Source organism: Chenopodium quinoa, unplaced genomic scaffold (assembly GCF_001683475.1).
Source record: "Chenopodium quinoa cultivar QQ74 unplaced genomic scaffold, ASM168347v1, whole genome shotgun sequence".
Taxonomy (NCBI): Eukaryota; Viridiplantae; Streptophyta; class Magnoliopsida; order Caryophyllales; family Amaranthaceae; genus Chenopodium; species Chenopodium quinoa.
Genome location: NW_018742914.1, coordinates 3,702,538 through 3,726,826, shown reverse-complemented (window position 1 = coordinate 3,726,826; position 24,289 = coordinate 3,702,538). Strand labels below are relative to the sequence as shown.

General features: G+C 34.5%; 2 protein-coding genes and 1 long non-coding RNA gene across 4 annotated transcripts; 2 read left to right on the top strand and 1 right to left on the bottom strand.

Annotated features, from left to right (window-relative positions):
• The first annotated feature begins 5,647 nt into the window (after nucleotides 1-5,647).
• Nucleotides 5,648-11,559, top strand: LOC110727902 (caffeoylshikimate esterase-like). 2 transcript variants are annotated; one of them, XM_021907492.1, is made up of 8 exons: nucleotides 5,648-6,157; nucleotides 6,292-6,382; nucleotides 6,575-6,607; nucleotides 9,719-9,865; nucleotides 9,939-10,069; nucleotides 10,357-10,494; nucleotides 10,611-10,709; nucleotides 10,894-11,559. In XM_021907492.1, the coding sequence occupies exons 1-8, from the start codon at nucleotides 6,137-6,139 to the stop codon at nucleotides 11,290-11,292; spliced, it is 1,059 nt and encodes a 352-aa protein (XP_021763184.1). In that variant the 5' UTR covers nucleotides 5,648-6,136; the 3' UTR covers nucleotides 11,293-11,559. The 2 variants fall into 2 exon arrangements, with proteins under 2 accessions (XP_021763184.1, XP_021763185.1); XM_021907493.1 differs by lacking the exons at nucleotides 5,648-6,157; nucleotides 6,292-6,382; nucleotides 6,575-6,607 and adding an exon at nucleotides 8,796-9,064.
• Nucleotides 11,560-14,600: 3,041 nt separating this feature from the next.
• LOC110727758 lies at nucleotides 14,601-16,650 on the top strand. The gene is made up of 3 exons (XR_002512563.1): nucleotides 14,601-14,748; nucleotides 14,943-15,170; nucleotides 16,015-16,650. It is a non-coding gene; the product is annotated as an uncharacterized LOC110727758 (long non-coding RNA).
• A 1,847-nt stretch (nucleotides 16,651-18,497) lies between these two features.
• Nucleotides 18,498-23,560, bottom strand: LOC110727901 (translocase of chloroplast 159, chloroplastic-like). Its single transcript, XM_021907491.1, has 2 exons — nucleotides 21,646-23,560; nucleotides 18,498-21,560 (listed from the first exon to the last, which is right to left on the bottom strand). Exons 1-2 carry the CDS (start codon nucleotides 23,341-23,343, stop codon nucleotides 18,741-18,743), a joined length of 4,518 nt encoding a protein of 1,505 aa, XP_021763183.1. The 5' UTR covers nucleotides 23,344-23,560; the 3' UTR covers nucleotides 18,498-18,740.
• Nucleotides 23,561-24,289: the final 729 nt, after the last annotated feature.

The window sequence follows — 24,289 nt, the reverse complement described above, 5'->3', positions numbered from 1 at the left end:
CTAAAATAAACAAGTAACCCCTATAAACCTAACAAGTAACCCCTATAAACCTAACAAGTAACCCTTGTAAAACTAACAAGTAACCCCTATAAAACTAATAAGTAATACCTGAAACCTAACAAAAATTAACAAGTAACCCCTCTAACTTAACAAGCAAATTCTGTAAAATTAACAAGTAACTCCTAATAAACTACGAGTAACAAGTAACCCCCTAAAACTTTACAAGTAACCCTTCTAAAACCAACAATTAACCCCTATAACACTAAAAAGTAACCCTATAAAACCAACGAGTAACCCCTAAAACAAGTACACTGTAATTTTTAAAAGTAATCCCTACATAATGAACAAAGTAACTATTGTTGTATCTTCTACATTAGCAAGCTCCTCCAACATCTTCTTAGCAGCCTCCATTTCATCTGCCTTTTGTTTCTTTTCATTCTCTAGTAATTCTTCATAAATTGCTTGATTTCTACTCACGAATTCTTTCACACCATCCAAAACAATCTCACGAAACTTGTTCAAATTGCAGAGCATAGATGACAGGAAATTCGAAAAAATTACTAAAATTAGGGTTTGATTTATATCAGAAGTAGGAGAGTTCAGCATATATGTCGATCCTTTCTTTCCCTTGGGGAAGATTATCTTGATTTTAATCATTATCAACTAAAAGAACAATTTAGAGGAGAGAGAATCAAGGAAATTAACAATGAAAGAAACTGAGAACAAGGAGAGAGAAAGAAAATTAAATGTGAAGAGCAGAGAAGAAATGAAGGAGAAAGAAGTGAATAGAAAAGACTGGAAGTTTTTTTAAAAAAATTGATGAAGCGCCTTACGCCGTTAATGGCTCGTTAATGGAGTCCGTTACATGTATGGGCTACGCGTGTTTGGGCCTTATGTATTGTGGCTGGTCACACCATGTGGCCAGCCACATATAAAAGTTTGTGCTTGTCGTTATATTTTTATTTTCATGTTTATCAATGCATAAATTTAACTACTCCGTATTATTAATTACTTAATAAGTGAATTATAAAAAATAAAAAAATAATAAAACTTTTGATATTTTGAAAGTATATAGTGAGTCAAATCTAACAAGGTCTTACATGATAATTTTTTATTTTATATTATTTTTTTGAAGAAAACTCCCAAAAGGGAATCAATTAATTAAAGGTTGCAAATCAAAGTTCAAAGCATTACCTGATTATATTTTTAATTAAGTATAAATCATCAAAGATGATTACGGGCCTGTTCACATTTACTGAACTGAACTGAACTGATTGGAGCTGAACTGAATTGAATTGATTTGAATTGAGCTGAAATGAATATTTTATGAGAGAGGAAAATTAAGAGTTGAACTGAACTGAACTGATTGGAGCTGAACTGAACTGATTAGAGCTGAACTGAACAGAACTGAAATTAAGTAAATGTGAACAGACCCTACATCATGGTGTATGAATGAAGATGTAAAAGTTAAAATATTATAATTGTCAAAAAAAATGTTGCAATTAGAAGTAAACAGAAAAAAAATATTATTTGTAGTAAAGTACATGCATATAGTTCTACATGATTGGGGTAGTAAACAACAGTCGACTAAAGATCAGTCAGGCAGTACAAAATTTTGTACCCAAACCTGCAAAATAGTGTTAGGAACTTATGATTATGATCATGGAGCCAAAGTGAACTTTCGGGCCGGACATGGATTATGAACTAAAACTTCATATTTAGGGTTGCCCAAAGTCCCAAACCCATGTTTTTTTCAAGCTGGATCAAGTCATTATTGATAACCTCTAATACAGATTTTTGGTAGGATCCACCCAATTTTTTTTTTTTTTTTTTTTTTTTTTTTTTTTTTTTTTGGTGAGCACATCCTTTGAGTAGCACACTTTAAAACAAGACAAATGGGTACTGGACTATAGATGTTATTTTTGCCAATTGTAAGGCCTTATTTTTTTTGGGAGATGGCCCTAGTAAGTTTGACAGTAATTTCATGACATGATATATCCGACCATCACTATCACATATCCAATTTATTGTAGATATATATCCATAATCCATTCCAAAATAATTGATATAATTTTTACTTTTACTGTTATTCACTTGTTTAATTTCATCGTATATTATAATTAAGCCATGTTCACTTTAAAAAAAAAAATAATAATATGTAAAAATATTTCCAGTTGAATAAAAATAATTTCATTTCGATAAAATAAGTTCATTTTAGTTAAAATAATTTTAGTTAGTAAAAATAAGTCCAGTTTAGCAAAATTAGTAATTGTAAAGAAGAAATATAATAGAGAATCAGGAAAAATAATTTCAATTTAGCAAAAAAAAGGTGAATTTCAATTTACCTTATAAACATAAAATCCGTTAAGATAATTTCAGTTCACTAAAATTAATTTCCATTCAGTACAAATTAGTATTTTTAAAGAAAAAAAAACATACTCCATAATTGACACAGTCAAACTTTGCACGCATGTCAGTGCACTAGTTTGACCTTATGTTTACATAGATTAATAATGAAAATTATTAAAACAAAAGTTTATTATGAAACTTTATATTAATTTATACTTATTTAACAACATATTTAGGCCCCGTTCTTTAGAGCTGCTCTGCTCTGCTCTGCTCAAATCAAATCTGCTCGCCTCTACTCTGCTCTGCTTAATTTTTAAATAATAATTAATAATAACAACAATAATAATTAATATTGAATAATAATAATTAATATTGTATTGATGATAATAATTTATTATTTTGAATAATTATAAAAATTATTAATATTAAAAATAATTTTAATAATAAATAATAATAATAATAATAATAATAATAATACTAATAATAATAATATTAATAATTAATAAAATAATTAATAATTTTAATAATAATAATTTTAATAATTAATAATAATAATAATTTTAATAATAATTTATAATAATAATAATAATAATTTTAATAATTAATAATACTAATAATAATACCTTTAATAATTAATAATAATAATTATAATTATTATTATTAATAATAATTTTAATAATTAATAATAATAATAATAATATTAATAATAATAATAATAATAATAATAATTAATAATAATTTTAATAATTAATAATAATAATAATTTTAATAATTAATAATAATACTAATAATTAATAATAATAATAATTTTAATAATTATTAATGATAATAATAATAATAAATAATAATAATTAATAATAATAATAATAATAATAGGAATAACATTAATAATAGTATTAATAATAATGTTGAAATCTGCTATACTCGGCTATGCTCTGCTCTGCTCGGCTATCTTGAAATCTGCTCTGCTCTACTCCGCTGAAATTTAATTTGCTCTGCTCAGAAGCTCAGAAGAACAGGGCCTTAATATGATAAAATATGTTTTTATTATGTTAGTAAAGAACTATAATCAATGCTAATATATGAAAGGTGAAAAAAAGTCTAACGTGCAGTGTCATTATTCTGGGACGGAAGGAGAATAATAGAGAATCAGTAAAAATAATTTCAGTTTATTAAAATAATTTAACTTAAATAAAATTAATTTTAGTTAGTTTAAATAATTTAAGTTCAACCAAAAAAAAAAAAAAAATCAATTTAGTATGTAAAAATAATTTCAGTTCAACAAGCATAAGATGAAGTGAACATAGCCTTACAAGAGATTTTATTAAAGAGGTTCTTAATAGACATTGTTTATAGGGTAGGATCAATATGAGGCCAAAATCACAGACCAAAAAGTTTATAAAACAATAATTATAATAATATTAATAAATGAGAGTTGTATTCACGTATTAATATACACAAATTTTTATATGTGGCTAACCACCCCGTGTGGCCGGGGTTACTCGACTTATACTTGAGGGGTTACTTGGTTTGGGTTAACCCTGACCGAGTAACTCGAATAACCCCGACCACACGGTGTAACCGGTCACACAAAATAGTCCCCCATTAATATATGCTCACTTTTGTCCACCTATATCCTTTCTCTTTTTTCATTAATTGTTTATTTGTTCACTCAATATCGACCTACCTATCCTTGACCTGCAATCTGATTTGTTATTTTAACATGTTACAAGTCGATCAATTTATGACCAGACTTGTAATTGACCTGCACTGGTCCTTTCGAATTTGCAAATAATCATATGTAGCTACTACACATGAAGCTTAATTAAATGACTTTAATAGTTATTCAACACACCAATTATAATTATAATTTTTCTTCTTTATTTTATGGATTCAAGTAAGGTAGTTGCTTTAGATTATTGCTCAATATATAAAACTACATGCTCCAATAATGAAGCAAGTACTACTACGTAGCAAGATAATTTCAAATTGCAATAATTTTTTACTACTGGAGTTACCCTTAAGATTGCACATTTTTCATTTATGCAATTTTTGTTTTACAATTCTTCATTATATGTTTATGGTTTGTCTTTATATCTCTTAACTTAGGTCATGTTTAATTTGTTCACCTTAGACCATATCCAAAGGTGAGACTCAACTTTGAGTATTGAAAAACAAAATGAGTTGTTTTTTTACCTTCAATGGTGATTCCCAACCCACTTCTCAATTTAACAACTCATGTGAAGTATAATTTCCTAATAGTGAGACTTTCTAAAGAATATTAATATTACTTTCAATTTATGGCCCACCATATTATATTATAAGTTTTTTTTAGAAAAAAAATAAAAAAAACTTAAATAAATTATAAAACATATTATAATATTAATAAGGACCCACACTTTTTGTCAAATGAGACTCAAAGTTGAGTATCTAAATTTAGCAATTTTCTTTTGGAGTTTCTAAGTTTAGATACCAACTTATTGGTATTATTTGCAAAAAATACTCTCTCTCCTAAAAAAAACTCACTCAAGTCTCACTATTGGAGAGAGTCTTATATCCATTTTAACCAATTGATTGTTGATGTAGTGGTGATTGAGACTACACTTGGTAGGGAGGACTCGTGTTCGATCCCTCGCAACAATAATTGAGAGGGGACTGAAACCTGAACACCAAGAACTGATCCTCGAATCCGAATTAGCCCTAAGGGTGAATTGGGTGGAACACCACCACCACCACAACAACAACAACAACATCAAAAAACCCCTTATATCCATGTTTTAATAGGTTAGTCCATATAAGGGTTAACAATTAAGTTAATATATATAAGTTCAAGAAAAGTAATTTCAAATGAGTTTAGATAAGTTCTATTAAAAGTTAGTACATGATACCAAAGTTCAATTTAGATTAAAAATAAATTTTAATAAGATCAAGTTGATATAAGTTCAACTAAGGGTCTGTTCTCATTGACTGAATTCAGCTGAATTGAACTGAATATTTTATAAGAGAAGGAAATTAGAAGCCGAACTGAAATAAACTGAGCTGAACTGAACTAAACTGAATTTCGACGTATGAGAACAGACCCTAAGTTTGCATATGATCCAGTAAGTTCACTGAATTAAAAATCAAGTGAATAGAACACTCATTTAATTGTTATAAATCTTATAATATCACATTAAGCTAAAAAAAATCTTCAATTGTAATAATTAATTTTTTTTTTTGAAGACCGTAATAATTAACTAATACTTGTCCAATGACTAATATTTCATATTTTGATCCAATATAACCAAAAAAAAAAAAAAAAAAAACTTTAATTTTACACAACCTCCTTTCCCAAACTCTACATCTATTTTAATTTTATAGGACAATCATTAAAAAAAAAAAACATTTAAAATCGAAAGAAATATCGAAAATTTTAGCCCGTGCACGACACGGGACCAAACCCCCGTGTATGAAAGGTACAAAGACTAGGAAATCTTCGTAGCAAGGGAAGAGTATAATAAGTTATGGGCGGGGATGACAAGCGCGCAAAGTCACCTCACCCTTTCTATAATCACTATTTTTGGTTGTTTCTTTCAATAATCACTACATTCTCTATATTCCTTCCAAATTTCTATCCCTCTTTACAACTTCACATCTCCCACCCTTTCCGCTTCACATTTCATCTCCAAACGCTATTATTCTCTTCATTTTCTCATTTTCACACCCTTAAATTTGTTAATTTGTGCATGGTTTTTTATTGATTGCATGAAATTTTGACTTTTTTTTTATTTATTGGATCTTTCAAGATATGGAATTTGAGTACCAAGAGGTGAATATTCTTCTTTAAAAAAAAATATTGAATTTTTCCTGTTTTAGGATTTTTGAGCGAAATTTAACTAGTGGGTTTTGGTTGATTTTGTGTTTTATGAAGTGGGTTTTGATTATAATAATGGTGTTTTGCAGGAGTACATTAGGAATTCAAGAGATGTCCAGCTTTTTACTTGTAGATGGTTGCCTCTCTCTCCTCCTAAGGCTCTTGTTTTCATCTGCCATGGTACTACTACACTATTCTTTCTCCAAATTTAAATTTCACCTTGGATTTGTAATGTACTTCGGGTAATCGGGTGTTTCGGAGTTCATGACAAAATCACGTGTTGATCGGTATTACAGTAGTGTTCTGAATGTCATATTGAATATTGATGAGTGTCAGTTCTCTAAATGTCATAATTGGGATGCTGGTTTGCAGGATATGGCATGGAATGCAGCAGTTTCATGAGAGGTAATTTAATGCTTTCTCACTATACTTGTCTCTACTTTTCAGTGCAATTAAAGCTCAATTTTTGCTTTAATTTTCCTTTTTTATTTATTTTATATTTTTAAAAATCATATATTTGCTTGGTTGGCTTCCTAATTTGTAAGTGCAACATTAAGATGTAGTTAGCACAATTGTTCTTGTTCTTTGTATTCTGTCACTGGGTTGGCTTGCCAGTTTTGACCTCATCATGGTTAGCTATTTCTTCAACAACCATTTTTATAATATTAGACAACTTCTTTGTTCTTTCCTTTGTTGGTTTATTTAATTCAAAGATAATGCTATTATACACTGAATTTCATATAAGATGTGTATTTTAGCAATTGAAAAAGTAAAAGTGGGTTGTTATCTACAACATGACTAAGTATTTTTTTGTAAGGTTGGTACACTTTATTGATTTTGTAAGATCTAGTGCTTTCCTTTCCTTTTTTAAACTTTTTGATGGATTTATGGTCCTCGTCGTGTGGATGTCTACTAGCTTCGTTGATTCTTGGTTGGATAAATCTGCCTCTTAATCTCCAAACTTCTGGAGTTCTCTTTTTACTAACTATGAGGGAGAAGGGGGGGTGGGGTGGGGGATAATGAGATGGTAATATTTTAGTTGATTATGCTTTTAAAGGCCTATACTGATAACTCGGGTTTCGAATCTTGTTCTAGTTTTGTGCCTTACTGTGATTATAAAAAACGGAGTCTTTAGGGAAGGAGGTGAATCAACATGTATGAAATGATTATCCTGCTCTTGTTTAAGTATCTAAAACTACTTTTACACAGAATTAATCATACACACGCACACACATATTTAGATTTTTTTTTTTTTTTTCTAAAATGGAGAAGGAAACTAACCTTTGATAAGGGCTTAATGTCTGCTCTGATTATTTAGATTGTATAAAATGTATCATGATTTGTTTTCTTATAAAAAAAAGGGTAAGCAGAATACTTTGTACATGGGTTTGTGTGTGTGTGCTGTAAAGGCTCTTACATGGAAAAGGTAGAATTGAACTTGGAAGTACATCAAATGTGTTTACATCAGTTTGGTCAAACTGAGACATCAATCTAATATTTGATGAACTTCTTAATTCATGAAGTTGAAACGTTGAAACGTTGAATCCTAAAAACTTTTTCTAGTCTTTTATTCAATATTGATACTCGATGGATATTGGTGTACTTATAGATCTCCTCATTCACATTTAGTTATATTCCCATATAGATCTTAGATTTTTACATATTTGATTTATAATTCATATTATTAAACTTTTATGTTTATGTTATGAAAACACTCATTAAAAGGAATACGAAATGGAAATATAAAAGTAGAATGGGGAATACACGAACACTGTTTTGTCTTTACTGTGTGTTGAATAAAATAGCAAAATGTGGTCTTGCTTGGAAACAAGGTAACATTAGGTATGGTTTCAAAAGTATGCAATGGTCACCCATTATAATTGAAAATTGAGCTAAAATCTATGTCCTTCAGCGAGAATCACTTATTTTTAATCTGATTTTCCATACATACAAAAATTGCTAAACAATATTGAAATGTTTCGATATCAATGCATAGTATTTGGTCTTGCTAATCCTACTGCCTATTGCAATGTTTAACATACTATTTTCTTGTCAAAAGAAGGTTAATGTCCAACCTCCTCTGTCACCTCCATCTTATTAATTATTTTGTCCTGATTCTTATCTAATCTACCCCACCCCATTTAAAAAAAAGAAACATGCAATACATGTACATTATATTTGAAGCTGTATATAAACCACATACTGAATTGGGTACTGCATTTTTCACCTATTTGTGGTCAGTATCTTTTTTAGGACGTTTTTTTAAATGTAATCTGACTTATTTTCCTGATATAACATTCCCCAACCACCAGATTTACACCTTACAAAACTTGTCTTTAGTAGTTGAGCTTTGTGTCATGATTCACATTTTATGCTAGCTTAGAATTTGGTGTGGTAATTAATTGACAAATTTAATGTGTTAACCCTTTCTAGATTATCTTTGAATCATGTAGATTTATATTCTTTTTCCCTTCTAACCATCTTAGTCTAGAAGCAAATTGGAAAAAGATCTAAGCCTTATCTTTTTTTGACAAGTCCTTTTTTTGCACGTTTGCATCTACATATATGTATTGCCATCTTATCTTTTTCATTTCTCAATAATTGTTTTTCTTTTTGATAATTTGAGATCTAATTTTCCTATATGTAACAGTGGGATATTTTGTCCAATTTTGTGTGAAAAATAAAATAACTCAAGCATAAAAGGACTTGTATGTTGTGCTATCCAAACTTTTGGTGCACAAGGGGTAAAAAGGATGTTGCAAGAATTGAAATATGCTATGCTTTTGTGCATGGGTTACTTGGTCATGGTGATTATGAAGGAAACTATTTACTTGATAAAAGCCTTCAAGAGGAGAAAAGATGGTAGAATTAGCCGCTTATCCTTGCCAAACTAGAGAGTATCTTCCTCAGACATGTATAACAGTACTAGTAGTAGTTATATAGAATTGAATATTATAGTAATAGTGATTTACCTTTTTGATTCAGTGTACTATCGGGTGAATCACAGTGGCTTTTCTCTTTTTAGCTTTTCATCGTTGCTGACATAATTAGTAAATTCTAATATCCTTGCATATTGCTCTTTGGTTTAAGTTGGTTGAACAACCAATTCTTGATTCATTAGACCAACCTTTCATCAGGGCCCCACTAAGGTTTTTTGACTTTGGAACACTTGATTGTCCTTCTTATGGCTTTTTAGCCTACTATTTTGATTTTTTGGATTGGCAGGAAGAAAAATATGTTAGAGAACATAAGTATTTCGAAATGAGGGAAGAAAAGAGTGGGAATACGACCGATTAGTTTTATTTAAATAGACGAAAACTATGTTGATGTCGTTATGTACCATTCCTACTAAATATGATATGACATGGACTAATGACCTTTGAGAAATGATGCTGTTAATAAACACAATATGCAACTATGTGATGTTATTGACATTTTAACAGAATAAAATTTTTCCTGTTGCGATTTTGAAAAGTGTAGAATGGTTGTGACTATAGTTTTGTATTATGGTGACAGGATGTGGAATCAAGCTAGCATGTGCTGGCTATGCAGTGATTGGTATGGACTACGAGGGGCATGGAAGGTCCAAGGGTGCCCGCTGTTATATTAAGAAGTTTGACAATATTGTGAATGACTGTTATGACTTTTTCAAGTCAGTTTCTGGTAGGTTGACCAATTCCTTAAGTTGATCCATGCTCAAATTTCACATAATGTCTTTAATTTCACATTTTCACAGAGCAGGATGAGTATAAAGGCAAACGGAGATTTTTATATGGAGAGTCGATGGGAGGAGCTGTTGCGTTGTTACTTCACAAAAAAGACCTTACCTTTTGGCATGGTGCAGTTCTTGTCGCACCCATGTGTAAGGTAATGCTAGATTGCCATGGATGATTCATAATTACACATTAATGATGATATATACTGCCTGTTTTCACTTGCCGCCTTAAACGATCTTGATATAACTGTTTCTCGTGGATCAGTTGTGCTTACTGTGGTTGTTAAACAGTTAAAGAATATTTGATGGTTTGATATATGAAACTATGAAAGTATGAAACAGTGTTCACCAATAGCCATGAGAAGGGAAAAGGCCTTTCCTGTAAATTGCATTGGTAATCTAAATTGCAATGTTTCTAATACTCTGGTGAAACTGCCAGATATCAGAAAAGGTGAAGCCTCACCCCGTCGTTATTAATATTTTGACACAAGTGGAGGAGATTATACCTAAATGGAAGATAGTTCCCTCAAAAGATGTTATTGATTCGGCATTTAAAGACCCTATCAAGCGGGAAGAGGTTATATTCTAATTCATTCTCTGATTCTCAAACCATTGGAAGTGTATGTGTTCAATACACGCGTTTTCACCATTTTTTTCCTCCTTTTGAGATATCCTCTGTTGCCTGTTCTGCAGATAAGGAGCAACAAGCTCGTATATCAAGAGAAACCCAGGCTGAAAACAGCTCTGGAAATGCTGAGAACGAGTATCGGCCTTGAGGACAGCTTACATGAGGTTAATATTATCTACTCTCGACCATTTCTAGAACTTGCAAATTATGTTCTCATTCTTTGTCAGTCATAAGAAGACTTGCTATTCATACGTTATTATAAGGATTAATGTGATATTTATAAGTTACCCCTAATCTGAAGAGAATTTTAAAATAAAACTACTAACGCGGCATGATTTATGGTTACAGGTAACCGTGCCATTCTTTGTACTACATGGGGAAGCAGACACAGTGACTGACCCTGAAGTAAGCAGAGCATTGTATGAGCAAGCCAGCAGCGTCGACAAGACCTTCAAACTATATCCAGGAATGTGGCATGCTTTAACATCCGGAGAGCCTGATGACAATGTAGAGCTTGTTTTCAGTGACATTGTTGCATGGCTTGACAAGCGCAGTGACATTGAATACAGTACATTGCACAACCAGTTCCTTGCTCATCGTGGGAGCGGGGCTCATGTTGTCAGATCTGCACCCACAACACCCTTGATGAACGGTGGAACAAAAAAGAAGCAACAAAAACCAAGTGTGTATGGGAAATATTTATGTGGTTGGAAAGGACCTCGTATGCATCATCACTCGTCGATGTAGAGCCTTTGTTCGCTTTGAACACTATTCAGCACTCATGGGCGTGTATGTAATTTCGTGTTTTTTTGTGGTGGTGGTGGTGGTTGTTGTTGGGGGGGGGGGGTGGTTGGGGATCATCATTTAGCTCTACTGAGAAAAGTCATAGTAAAAAGTATTTCATTTGTCATGAACTTGATAAATGTCTGTAAAAATAAAGTGAAACTGAAAATTCTGTTAATATTTACTGGCATACTGCTATATCAATTGACAATATGTAAAGCTCTTTGTTTATGTTTCTATAGAATCATGTCGAGTAGCTAATCCTAGTTTCTAAATACTAAATATCCTAATGTAGTAATTAATTTATTGACAACCTCCCCACCCAAAAATAAAAATAATTATAAGACCTCACACTTAGGATTTAAGACGTTTGGTTGGTGAAAGAAGAGATGGTGTACCCTAACTCAACTACTAGATGCGTAAATCTTCCATTTTCATAATATTTGTAGACTAGTCACTTTGTCCCAGTTTACCTGCAACATTTTGACTTAACACACTTGCCGATGCACATGTTTGATTGTTAATACTCCCCCCATCCCGTAATATAGTTTTTGTTTGTGTTTTTTCACGGTATTAAAAATTAAAAAAAGGTGGATGTATTACATTAATAAAAGTGAAAAGTACAGTCATAGAAAAAAGTTAGCGAAAGTGGAAAAAAGTACATGACATGTGCAAAATTCAGCGGTAAATTAGGAAGTACAATGAATCAAGTAAAAAAAGTGAGGGTATAATGGTTTTTACATACTATCCAAAAATAGAAACAGGAACAACATTTTGGATCTCAAAAATAGAAAAACAGTACTATATTATGGCCCTGTTTGGGAGAAAGCTGAAAGCTGAAGCTGATTGAGTTAGCTGATTTTGACTAGCTGATTTTATTAACTGATTTGACTAACTTATTGTATTAACTGGTTATATAAAAGTGTTTGGTAAATAGCTGATAGCTTAAAGGTGATTGAGTATGTAAAATGACCAATAAGCTAATTGTGGGGTAGGTAGTTTAGATAGGATTTTAAATTAAATGAGGCTATAAATGTCATTTCACAATAATTAATGAATAAGCTAATTGAAAAAGCTCCTAAAATGAGCTTTTTCAAAAAGAGCTTATTTAGTGGAATAAGCTCTTTCTATAAGCTTTCTACCAAACACTTATATTAGCTTGTTTGACTAGTCAATCAGCTAAAGTTAGTCAAATTAGCTAATATACCCCCAATAAGCTTACTACCAAACAAGGCCTATGGGACGAAGGGAGTATATTTTATTATATACTTATTTAAGCTATTAAAAGTTTATATTAAGAAACTATAATTAAAATAGACCCAACAACATATTGCATGATTACATTGACTTTCATATAATAGCTTAAAAAAATAGTCAAAGTGAGATGTGTAAATAGTATAAAAAGTTAAAACGTTACGAATAATTTGGGACAGAGGGAGTACTTAGCTAGATGCATTCCTAACTTTTTATATTTATGCTATTCCCTCTGTTACGAATTACTCGCAACAAAGAGGGAGTTTGCGGACTCCTAGGCAAAATATTGAAAGTATGATTAATATAAAATAAGGTCATACACTTAAGTGTTAATCTTAAAAAAAAAAAAAAATCAAAGTTTTAATTTACAACCCAGCAGCTGAAATCACAAACCACCACCACCTATCACCACCACTTAGCACCACGAAACCACCCAACACCACCACCTAGCACCACAAAACCACTCAACATCACCACCTAGCAGAGCGAAACAACCCGACAACACCACCCACCAGCACGAATCATCGAACACCACCCACCACCACCCACAACCCCAAACCCATAAATCTAGAACTCACGAACCCAGAATCCAAAACCCACAACTCAAAACGCGAACCCAGAACCCCACAACCCACGAACTAACAATCCATGAACTGACGACCCGAGAATCCCGTCCCTGAGAATATACACATTTCACAATCATCAATATAATTAAGGCTTTAATTGATCAAATTTAACTATCAAAACTCTAAATCTAGATTTTTCATGGTTAAATTTGACCATAAAACCCAAGGACGAAACAAAAATAGAAATGGAAGAGAGAAAAAACGGAGGCAGCTAGAAGCAAGGGGACATCGGCCTTGACTGCCGGCGACGGTGGCTGTCTCCATGGAAGGTTGTGATCGAATTGAGGTGAGATGAACAAAGAGAGAAATTTCTTGAATGATGAATAGAGAGTGGAGATCAGTGGTAGGTGGTGGTGGATGAAGATGATGATGAATTTGGATGGAATGAGAATTATTTTGGTGGAAATATTAGTTAAGATGTTTAAATAAAAAAAGTAAGGGTAATTTTGTAAAATCACATTAAAAAACGTATTATAGGGAAAAAAAATTGTTGCGAGTAATTTGTAACGGCCATTTATAGTAAATGTTACGAGTAATTCGTAACGGATGGAGTATATAAGATTGTGACGCATACCCCATATATTTTTTTGGGTTTTTCTACTTTATAACCTTTTAACTTTCCGTTTTCTACAATGTGCCCTCCATTTTTTAGATATCTACATTGTAACTCCAAAATACTTTTATGTTCTATATGGTAACCTTGCCGTTATCCCGCCGTTAACAATTTTGTTAGTGGGACCCACTCTCCACTTAATAATTATTTTTTTATCGATTTGTGTGTTAAAAATTGTTCGGTTAAAGGTTTTGGGGGCTATTTTGGTTCTTAAGGGTCCAAATTGAGTTCAATTTTAGCAAAAAAAAAACATAAATACGAATACGTAAACACGCAAATCAAGACATTTTTAAATACACAAAACTAGATATTTATGTTTTTTTTTGCTGGACCTTTTAAGACCAAAATAGCCCCCAAAATCTTTAACAGAACAATTTTTAACTCGCAAATCGATTAAAAAATAATTATTAAGTGGTGAGTGGGACCCACTAACGGAATTTGTTAACGGCAAGATTACCGTATAAACACTAAATGTATTTTGAGGTTACAATGTGGATTTCTCAAAAAGGAGGGACAAATCGTAGAAAACGAAAAGTTACAGGATTATAACGTAGAAAAACCTTATTTTTTTCTTAAAAAAAACTTGCGACCTTTTAACATCTTGAATATTTATATTTGACGACTATATAGAGTATTAATTTTATAAATCTTATCTAGCAAACTACAACATTTATTCTCAATTACTTGAAAAATTATTGTTATTATTTAATTAATATTTTCTTTCTTATACGGAGTAGATAATTTTGGAATGCCCATGTTTCCATTTTCCAACACAAAGAGTCAAGATAACTACGACTCTGCAAAGCGGCATGAGATAAATCTCAAAATTTTGTGAGACAAAAATAGGTTTATCCAAGCTTTTCTCAGCTCAACATGGAAGTGATGGAACAACCTCAAGAACCTCTTGAACCAACCAACTCTGTTGTTGTAAGTACTCCAAAATCATCCTTAATTTATACATTCTTTATAGTTTATACTCCGTATAAGCTAGGTGAGTCGAACTTTTAGTCACGTTACTAGTTCAAATTACATTATATTTCAAATTACATTATATATGTCCGGACTAGGGGACTACGAGTATTAACTTGTGTGTGAGTTTGATCCTATAATGATACATACAGGTGTATGAGAATGAAGAGAAAAGGCTTAAACACTTGGATTTTGTGGAAGCAACGGTGGAAAACATTGTTGTTTTTCTAAAAAAGGTATATCAACTGAGCAAGTAGCATAGTGGTCCGTTCAAGGTACGAGTCGAGGCCATCGAAGAATTCGTGTTGAGAATCGTTGGACCTGTCTGTGACAAGTTCCACCATGTTCCCTTACAGCTTCTTGAATTCCTCGACCGCAAGGTTAGTGATGAGTTTGATGAAACTATTTTTTGGATGCCAAATAGATTGGTTCGACGAAAAATTAGTTATTATATTGTCTCAACCAATAATGATTACAGTAAGTACATGACGTAACAAAATTTATTTAGAAATTTTGATGCTTGTGCTACATCCTCACTCCATCTCTTAAGTATGGATACAGGAGTACTACATCAGCAACATTGTATGTCCAAAAACCCTAAATTAAATAGTAAGTGGATATCCTAAGTTACTTGGGCTATTCATTCATACCGTAGAACTCGAATCAGGATACGAGTGGCATGATTGATGGACCTTCGAAGTTCATTTTTCACCAAAAACATGTATGCAAGATTATCTAAGTACATCAAAGATGATAGGTGAACATACCCCTGTCACTTGCAGAGTTGCAGCCATTTTCCTGCACCATTTCTCCTAACCAGTTGAACAAAGCGTCTGTTTCGTTGTTGAAGGATCGTGTATAATTCATTGGTCTCCGACTCAGTAACCACATTAGATACAGCTCTTATTACACATACAGACATGCTACACAACACAGCACTAGCCCTATCAGGCTATCCGCAGCAAACGCCCTGTTCCCTGCACTGCAATCCATAGTATAATGATACATTACTTCAGTGAGTTTTCCTGTTTACAGCAGATACAGAACGTTTGTTTGGCCTTATATATCGTCTTAGATACAAATTTTATTAGCCAACATGATAATTCTTCCATACAGCCTATTGTCAACAAGGCTGGATATTAATTTTTAAAAAAATACTAGTACATAAGAAAACCTGTACTTGCTATGTTTTTTTTATAGAATATTTACTCATGAGATATATAGGTGGACGAGTTCATCCACGAGATAGACTGGAGACAGGAGTCCTTACCAAAACTAATGACACACGTGACAAAGAAAGCTGCAGAGGTGACAAGGGAGCTAGCCATGGAGATCCAAGCAACCGGCCTGCTCGATGCAACAGCTAACGCTGCAAAGGAAGCATATTTGACTTACAAGCCAGTGGCCAAAGACATGATCATCAGGTATGAACCAGTAGCTGAGGAATATGCAGTTTGGGCATGGCAGCTGTGTAAACAAGTTTCAGTCCTCGCGCAAGTTAGCCAGTTAATGGTTCCAACCGCGGCATTTTGGGCTGAAAGGTACAACACAGTGGTGGACTTTACAGCAGAAAGTGGGTTACCAATGGCTCATTACTTACCTTTGATCCCTCTTGAGAAGATTGCTAAAGTTTTTGCTGAGGCTGATGAAAATGGGTTTTGATATGTTCTGTAGTTTGTGTTGAGTGTTGTCATTGTGTTAGAATTTTTTTTCTGGATAATTTGGGATACATTTTCTTGATGGTGTATGAAGTTGTGAACCACCTTTTTAATTGGCAATCAAATTAACTGCTACTCTCTCTATTTTGTATCAATTAATCACTTTTATGTTATATTACTCAGATTCTTCATTTCACTTCAAGTATCCGTCTCAGATCCTCGATACTCAGACATGTATAAGACACTTGGATACTTCATTATAGTTCAAAATCATAGAAATGTTTTATAAAATAGCCGAGTAAGTAACACACAGTACTTCCTCTATCCCTTTAAAAGCCTATTTCTAATACTACATATTTATTACTCAAATAATTAAGAGAAATAGGCTTCTAATTTAAGGATGGAGGGAGTAGCTTTTTTTATCTATATTGATAAAGTTATAATGGAACTTAGACTCCGTTCTTTAGACTGCTCAAAAAAAATCTGCTCGGCTCTGCTTAATTTTCAAGTAATAATTAATATTCAATAATAATAATAATTAATATTGTATTGATGATAGTAATTTAATATTTTGAATAATTATAATAATTATTAATATTAAAAATAATTTAAGTAATTAATAATAATAATAATATTATTAATAATAATTAATAATAATAATTATTATTATTATTAGTAGTAGTACTACTAATACTAGTACTAATAATAATACTAATACTAATAATAATAACAATAACAATAATAAATCTGCTCTGCTCGGCTATCCTGAAATCTGCTCTGCTCTGCTAAAATTTGATCTGCTCTGCTGTGTTGATCCCTGCTTTGCCCAGAAGCTCAAAAGAACAGTGTCTTACTTTATGATACAAATCTACCAAACATATTCAGAAATGAAAAAAATTACTGCCTCTGTTACTATATTTTCTTGACAATTATGGAGAGCTATTACACGAGAATTGAGGAAAGAGGATAAATAAAGAATGGAAAATTGGGTACCATGCAATAAAACTGCAAACGCATGCATGAAAATAGGGTCCATTAATGACAAGTGATTAAGGCCCTATATTATTTGTTTAAGGTAAAGAGAATAGGGCCTAAACGAGGTGGTTGTGCAAGGTCAAAGAGGATAAATTAATACAAATATCAATACCAAAAAAGAATGAAGTAGAAGTATAAAGAATAGACAATGTAAAAAAAACATAAAGAACAAATAAGAATGGAGGTAACAATATACTTTGTTAGTTTGTTATAGAAAGAAGTAAAATTATAAAGAATCGACAATGTAAAAAAAAAACAGAGAATGACAATTGAATTATTTATCAATACCAAAAAAACAATGAAATAGAAGCATAGAATAATTTAATCAAAGTTCGTTAGTTCGTTTACAAAACGCAAAAATGACAATTGAAGCCCGACTTTCACCCTTAAGTACCTAAATTAATTACTGAATGAACTCTAGTATCAGTGCAAATAATCAAGAGAATTATTTATTTACTTTCACATTATTTCAATTTTTTCTATAATAACCCAAAGCTCAATTCTCCCAAGTATGAAATCAACTTAAGCATACGTAGCAAAACAAGATTACTGAAATAAGTAAATAGATAATTCTAACAATGGTAGTACGGCAAGTATTACTTCACCGTACTGATACAAATTTGACCAACAAATATCATCTATGAGGCATTAGCCTTTCAACCAACCAAAGAACGAGGAAGCACAATACTCATTCGTCTAATTCAGTAATTGTGAGCATAAAAGAACAGTTAAAATTCCATGGTGAACTACTTCATCCATTCTTTCTAAACAATAGGCCACGTAACTAAGACTCGATCCATGTCCAACGCCATAACTTCGACCAGCCTAAATCTAGAGGCTATATAATCCAATTTAAAAGACTCATTTCATTCCATACCATGCCAACAGATCCAAGATGATTTTGCTATGCAAAAAGATATCAGAAACATAAGAGAGGCTAGCAAAAAGATATTAAAAGAAATAAGATATTCAAAGAAATAAGATTGCCATTAATAAGAGAGGCTAGCAAAAAGATATTCAAAGAAATAAAATTGCCATTAATGGTAAGCAACAAAAGTCGATTTTCATACTCATATTAATACATTGATAACCCGCATATACTAGGGAGTGGTATATATCCCAAAAAAAGAGCTACTAATGATGAAACAAAGCCTTATTGAAAATGACAAAAGAAGCGACTTGAAGAGTAACAAAGCAATCAAAATTTGATCACCACTGCAAAAGTAAATGACAGAAACCAAAAATGAAATGCAGATTTTAGTAGATAGAGTAATTCTCACTGACACTAGGCCTGAATTTCCGATAAATGGCAAGAGCAATTGGAATGAGACCGGCATATGCAAGAGCTACATGATCGGAGCTGCTTGTCCTCACTGTGATCTGCCCACTCTGTTTGTTGTTCAAGGCAACACGAACAGCCATCTTTGAACCCCGCCCAACAGAAATCTGGGACTGAAGGTTTCCTCCTATTGCCAGGTCTCCTCTCCATTTCATCAGTGACAGCACAAATGAGGACTGATCTTGGCCAATTGGATAATCTTCTTCTCTGAGACGTATTTCCAAATTAGCTCCATAAGCAGCATCTTTCTGAGAACGAACCGTACCTGTGCTCCCCACCAAAACAAGCCTCTTGCCCAAAGCAATTTGATCTTCAAGTTTCACCCCAGTGGCAACATTCTCCCCCAAAAATGTAACAGATACTCCAGCTGCTGTCTTGTTCTTCTTCAAGTTTTTAAATTTGCTTTCCCCTCTCACGATGTAGGCAAGTTGCTTGCCAATGGTTTGAATATCAAAGCCAACTAAGCTAGAACCATTTTCTCCATGCTTTGCTGAAACTGCAGAATCTAAGTGAATATTAAAGTCTTTCTTATCCTTAGTCACCTGCACAGTAACTGCAGCAGGGAAGCGTCCTGCAATTCCAAGATTTTGCTCAACATTGACACCATCATACCCACAGTCATGGTCCCAACCATGGGTGTCCAAAACTGGCCGGGCCAAGAATTGCGAAGTAGGCTCCAAGAATCGATATCGATAAGCTGGAGTGTCACTGTCAAAAGAAGGTGGCAAAACCATGTCGGGTAAAGGAACTGGTACAGCAGCTGGAGCTCCATTCTCACCATCATAATCTTCTGGCATCTCACTGTATTCATCCATACTTGGTTTGCCATTTTTCTTCATATCCCTCATTCTTTTGAGCTCCTCTCTCAACTGCTTTCTCTGAAGAAGCTTCACTCGGTAGTCATATTCTTCAAAGTATGCCTTCTTCTGCTCTCTACTAAGCTTAGCAATCTGAGTTTTCCTCAAAGGCTTAAATGGTGGGAGCTGATCATACTCATCTTCTTCCTGATCAGAATCGGATAAGTCGTCCAAATCAACATCAGAATCACCATTATCACCACCCTGATCAGCTGAAAGTTTGGGGTGGGTACGAGGTTGCAACAACGAACTTAACAAGTATGGGAGAGGAGGCGAACGGGTACGGAAATTGAAAAACTTCCGGTGATCTACAGGATCTTGAGGCTTTGAAGTCAGACTAGCATCAGCCAAAATTTTTAGAGAGTAGCACAGCAACATTAACTGTGGTCTCCAGGCCTGGCCATTAGGAAGTACCTTTAGCCCATCCCGATTTTTACGACATGCAGGGTGGTTCTCCACAAGGGAAACAGGGTTCATCATGCCTAGATTCATAAAACGCAAATCACCAACGGCTTGACCAATAGACTGCTGTATAACATGACTACGCTGTCCCACAAACACTTCATAGCCAATTGAAGTCCCAGTTGGACCATCTGGGGGAGCACAAGCAGCATGAGTGAGTGTGAGAATGGTACTCCGCCAGATGGAAGAACCAAGAGAGTTGGAGATTGTTCTCAACATGGGTAGATCATTTAGATCTCTTGTCTGTGAATCCAGCCGATCTACATAAAGTGTGAGATCTGGAGGATATCTCTTGGTGAACTTCTTGACTGAGGCTAAGACTTTACGGTTGAAAGCCTGCTCCAATGCAGAAGGTTTAAGACCAGGTGCATCAATGACCCTGATCTTGACTCCGTCCACTACTCCACAAACCTCATTAACAGAAGTGGTTTCAGGTTCAAATGCATTAATTTTAACCTTCTCTTCACCAAATATAGAATTGATGGTGGCACTCTTGCCAACACCACTTTTCCCAAGAACCAACAGGTTCAAGGAAAAGTCTAAATCATCTTTCCCCTCAGCCTCAAGCTGCATAGCTGTCTGTTTTGCATTATCAAGACTGAAGGATGGAACTGTCGTCCTTCCTGCAAGAATTGCTAGTTTATAAAGAACTTGTGATGATACAGATTGGTCAACTGTCTGGCCAATTCTTTGAACAAGCCTTAAAAATTTCACCCTCAAGTCCTGTATCTTCTGCAGCTTCTTCTTGTCTTCATCACTTAGGCTCTCCTCGGATGGAGCAGCAGCACTAGGCGGAGCAAAGATGCTGGAATTGCTTGAATTAGACGCAGGTCTCACAGAACGGAGTGATGTTCCCAAACCAGCAGGACGCTCAACAGAGAAAAGGCGAGACCCATCCTGAGATGTTATAGTGATTGGACCAGTATCTGAACCAGAACTAGTTGCCGCTTTCAAAAGAGCAGCTAATGCAGCAGAATCAATCAACTCTCTACCCTCCCCTTCCTCGTCAGATTCAGCTTCTTCCTCAGAGTCTGTGACAACCTGTCCATCAATCATCTCTGAACGATCTCCAGAAGCCAACTCCTCCATAAAATTTCTGGAAGAGATTTCACTCTTAAAGAACAGAGGTTCACCTTCACCATCAGAGCCTTCATCATATTCCTCTTGGGGTATGTAAAATCTCTCCTCAGCTTCATCTCCCTTATCCGGGATCAAAGTTTCAATTTTATCATCAATCTTATCAGATGCATCATCATCTACATCATCATGCTGAACCTTCTCTTGATCCCCACCAGAAACAGATTGCATTCCACCAGTAGACTCATGCTGCTTGGATTCAGCAGCTTCAGCATTAATCTCTTCTGATGCAGGTGTTTTTGCTTCATTAGCGAGGGCCTTTTTGTCAGAATTATCAACAATCTGCAAAGGCAAACCTAATTAGGCATATAGTAATGTCATTAATAGCTAGTTCAACATGATTATACTAATAATAAAAAATGCTCACCTCAGATGAATTTGCATGATTATCATTGGCCAATGTCGCGTTTTCACCAGCAGGTGCTTCTACTTCCTTAACTTCCGCTTTCATCTCTGTTCCGGCTGCTCCAGGGTCCTCCCTAACAGCAACTCCAGATTTCACGGGTTCTATACCAACAGTATCCTCATCAACAACCAAGTCTCCTTCATCTGTAACCTTTGCCTCATCAGTTTTCATGGATTTAGAATCCGTTTTAGCAGGTTCTTCTCTTACAGAATCTTCCTTTGTTGAAGCAGGTTCTTCAACAGCAGAATTGTCAACCTTTGTTTCTGCAGTATCCGAGTCACTCCTTTCCTTGATGTCTGTTTCTGTTCCCACGTCAGAACCCCCCACAACAGCTACTCCGGATCTTACAGCCTCAACAACATCAACATTCACCGCATCAACAACAGCATCTCCTTCATCAGTAACCTTGGCCTCACCAGTTTCTACAGATTTAGAGTCTATTTCATCAGGTAATTCTGCAGCAGTACCTTCATTTGTCGAAGAAGATTCTTCAACAACAGTATTTTCACCCACTGTTCCCGGACTCCCTGAATCTTTCCCTTCCACTGTCGAAAGAAATTCTTCAACAACAGCATTTTCATCTGTTCCTGAATCCCCTGATTCTTTCTCTTCCTTTACCTCCCCAACAATAGCAGCTCCAGACCTAACAGCTTCACCAGCATCAACATTTATTGAGTCCACTACAGAATCCCCCTCTTCAGTTAGCTTGACACCACTATCTTCAACAGATGCAGAATCCGCTAAAGCAGGTTCTTCGACAACAGAGGTCTCCTCTTCCCCTACTTCAACCTTAGCATCCACCTCCTTTTCAGTATCCCCAGCAACAGTGTCCACAGATTCGACTTTTGAATCCTGCTTATTATCATCTTCAACCCCAACAACAGCAACTCCTGACCTTACAGCTTCAACAGCATCCACTTTTATGGAATCCACAACAGAATCTTCTTCATTAACTAGCTCACCATCACGAGACTCGGAAGCATTTTCCTCCACTTTAGACCCCATTTCATCACCAACAACATCCTTAGTCTCCAAAGACTCAAGCTCACTCTTTTCTTGAGTGCCCTCATCACCCAATTCTTCTTTCGCCTCCTCGAACGACTCGTCCTCCTCCTCCTCCTCTTCCTCACCCAAAACCCTAACTCTAGGCGCCTTTTCAGCACCATAAGACCTACCCATTCCATCCCCAACTACACTAATATCCTCCTCTTCACTATCAACCTCAATTTCACCATCGTCATCATCATCCCCATCATCCGAAACCTTCGCAACCGGCAAACCCGCCTTCGGCGCCCTAACACCAGGCGAACCTAATGCTGACCCAGATGCAGGGGCTTCAGTTTCATCAACCTCAATCAATTTCTCTAGGGTTTGATTATCTGGGCCATCAATAGGAGTCTCAAACTCCTCCTCACCATTCACATAACTTCCATTATTACCACCACTACTGGCAAAACTACTACTATCACTGCTTCCATTACTACTACTAGTAATCGAATTCTTATTAGTTTCATCAATTTTATTCATTTTTCCAGGAGAATTGTCGTTTTCAACATCAAATTCATCATCATCATCATCATCATGAGAAGGGATAGCACGAATACCTGAAGGTTGTCGAGAAAGAAGCGACGTCGTATCCACTTGAGGCTCCGACTCCATTGATGCAAGCTTGAATTTGTTGGTTCCTTCAATACGAGGATTGAAGGAACGTAAAAATAATTTGGGGGTTTAGGGTTTATTGATAATTTAGGGGTTTTGGGTGGATTGAATTAAGAGAGAGAAAGTGAGAAGAGAGGAGAGAGAAAGATGGCAGATAAAATGGTGTAAAACTAACAGAAAGATAAGGTAAGGTGAATACGGGATTAAGCTAGCAGCACTTATATGAGAGGTTTTGGGCCTTCATTTGTGTATAAAGATTGTAAACTAGACACCAAAGGACATATCGAAAATACTCTCTCCGTCTCATATTAATTCTAGTGTGAGAGTAAGGAATAGCTCAAGTGGTGAGAGATTCCCTCCCGGTTTCAAGAGATCATGGGATTGATTCTCACCCCTGTCATTGTGGCTCCCTAAGCACCAAAAAAAAAAATTCTAGTGTCATCGTGTAACTTAACAATTTAAAATGAGAAAATAGAAGTTGGTATCTTATAGTAACAAAATTTGTTTATATCAAGGGTAATTTTGTAAATTTAGCAACCACACTAAGGGCAATTTTGTAAATTTAGCAGTCACACACCCTTTCTTTCCCCTCTATTATCGCTGCACAACCAATAGTACCACCTGTCGCCCTACCGCAAGACCATTAGCTTCTCCAGCCGACCACCGCATGACCATTAGCTCAACCATTATTCGACTGTCGTACCATCGTGAGCACCACCAACACGAGCGAATCCTTTTCCTTAAGGAGTTAGTATGGGTCCACTTTACATAATTTGCTGCTATGGTGTCTTTTGTTCGATTGGCCGGTTAGAGCCGCAAAGGTGGTCGATCGTGGGCATAGCCATGGCAGGGGAGGAGAGAGAAGGAAATAGTGGCCATGGGAGACTGGGAATGGAGGAAATAGAAGGAAATAATGTCCATGTGAGGAGAGGAGCGCAAATTTGGT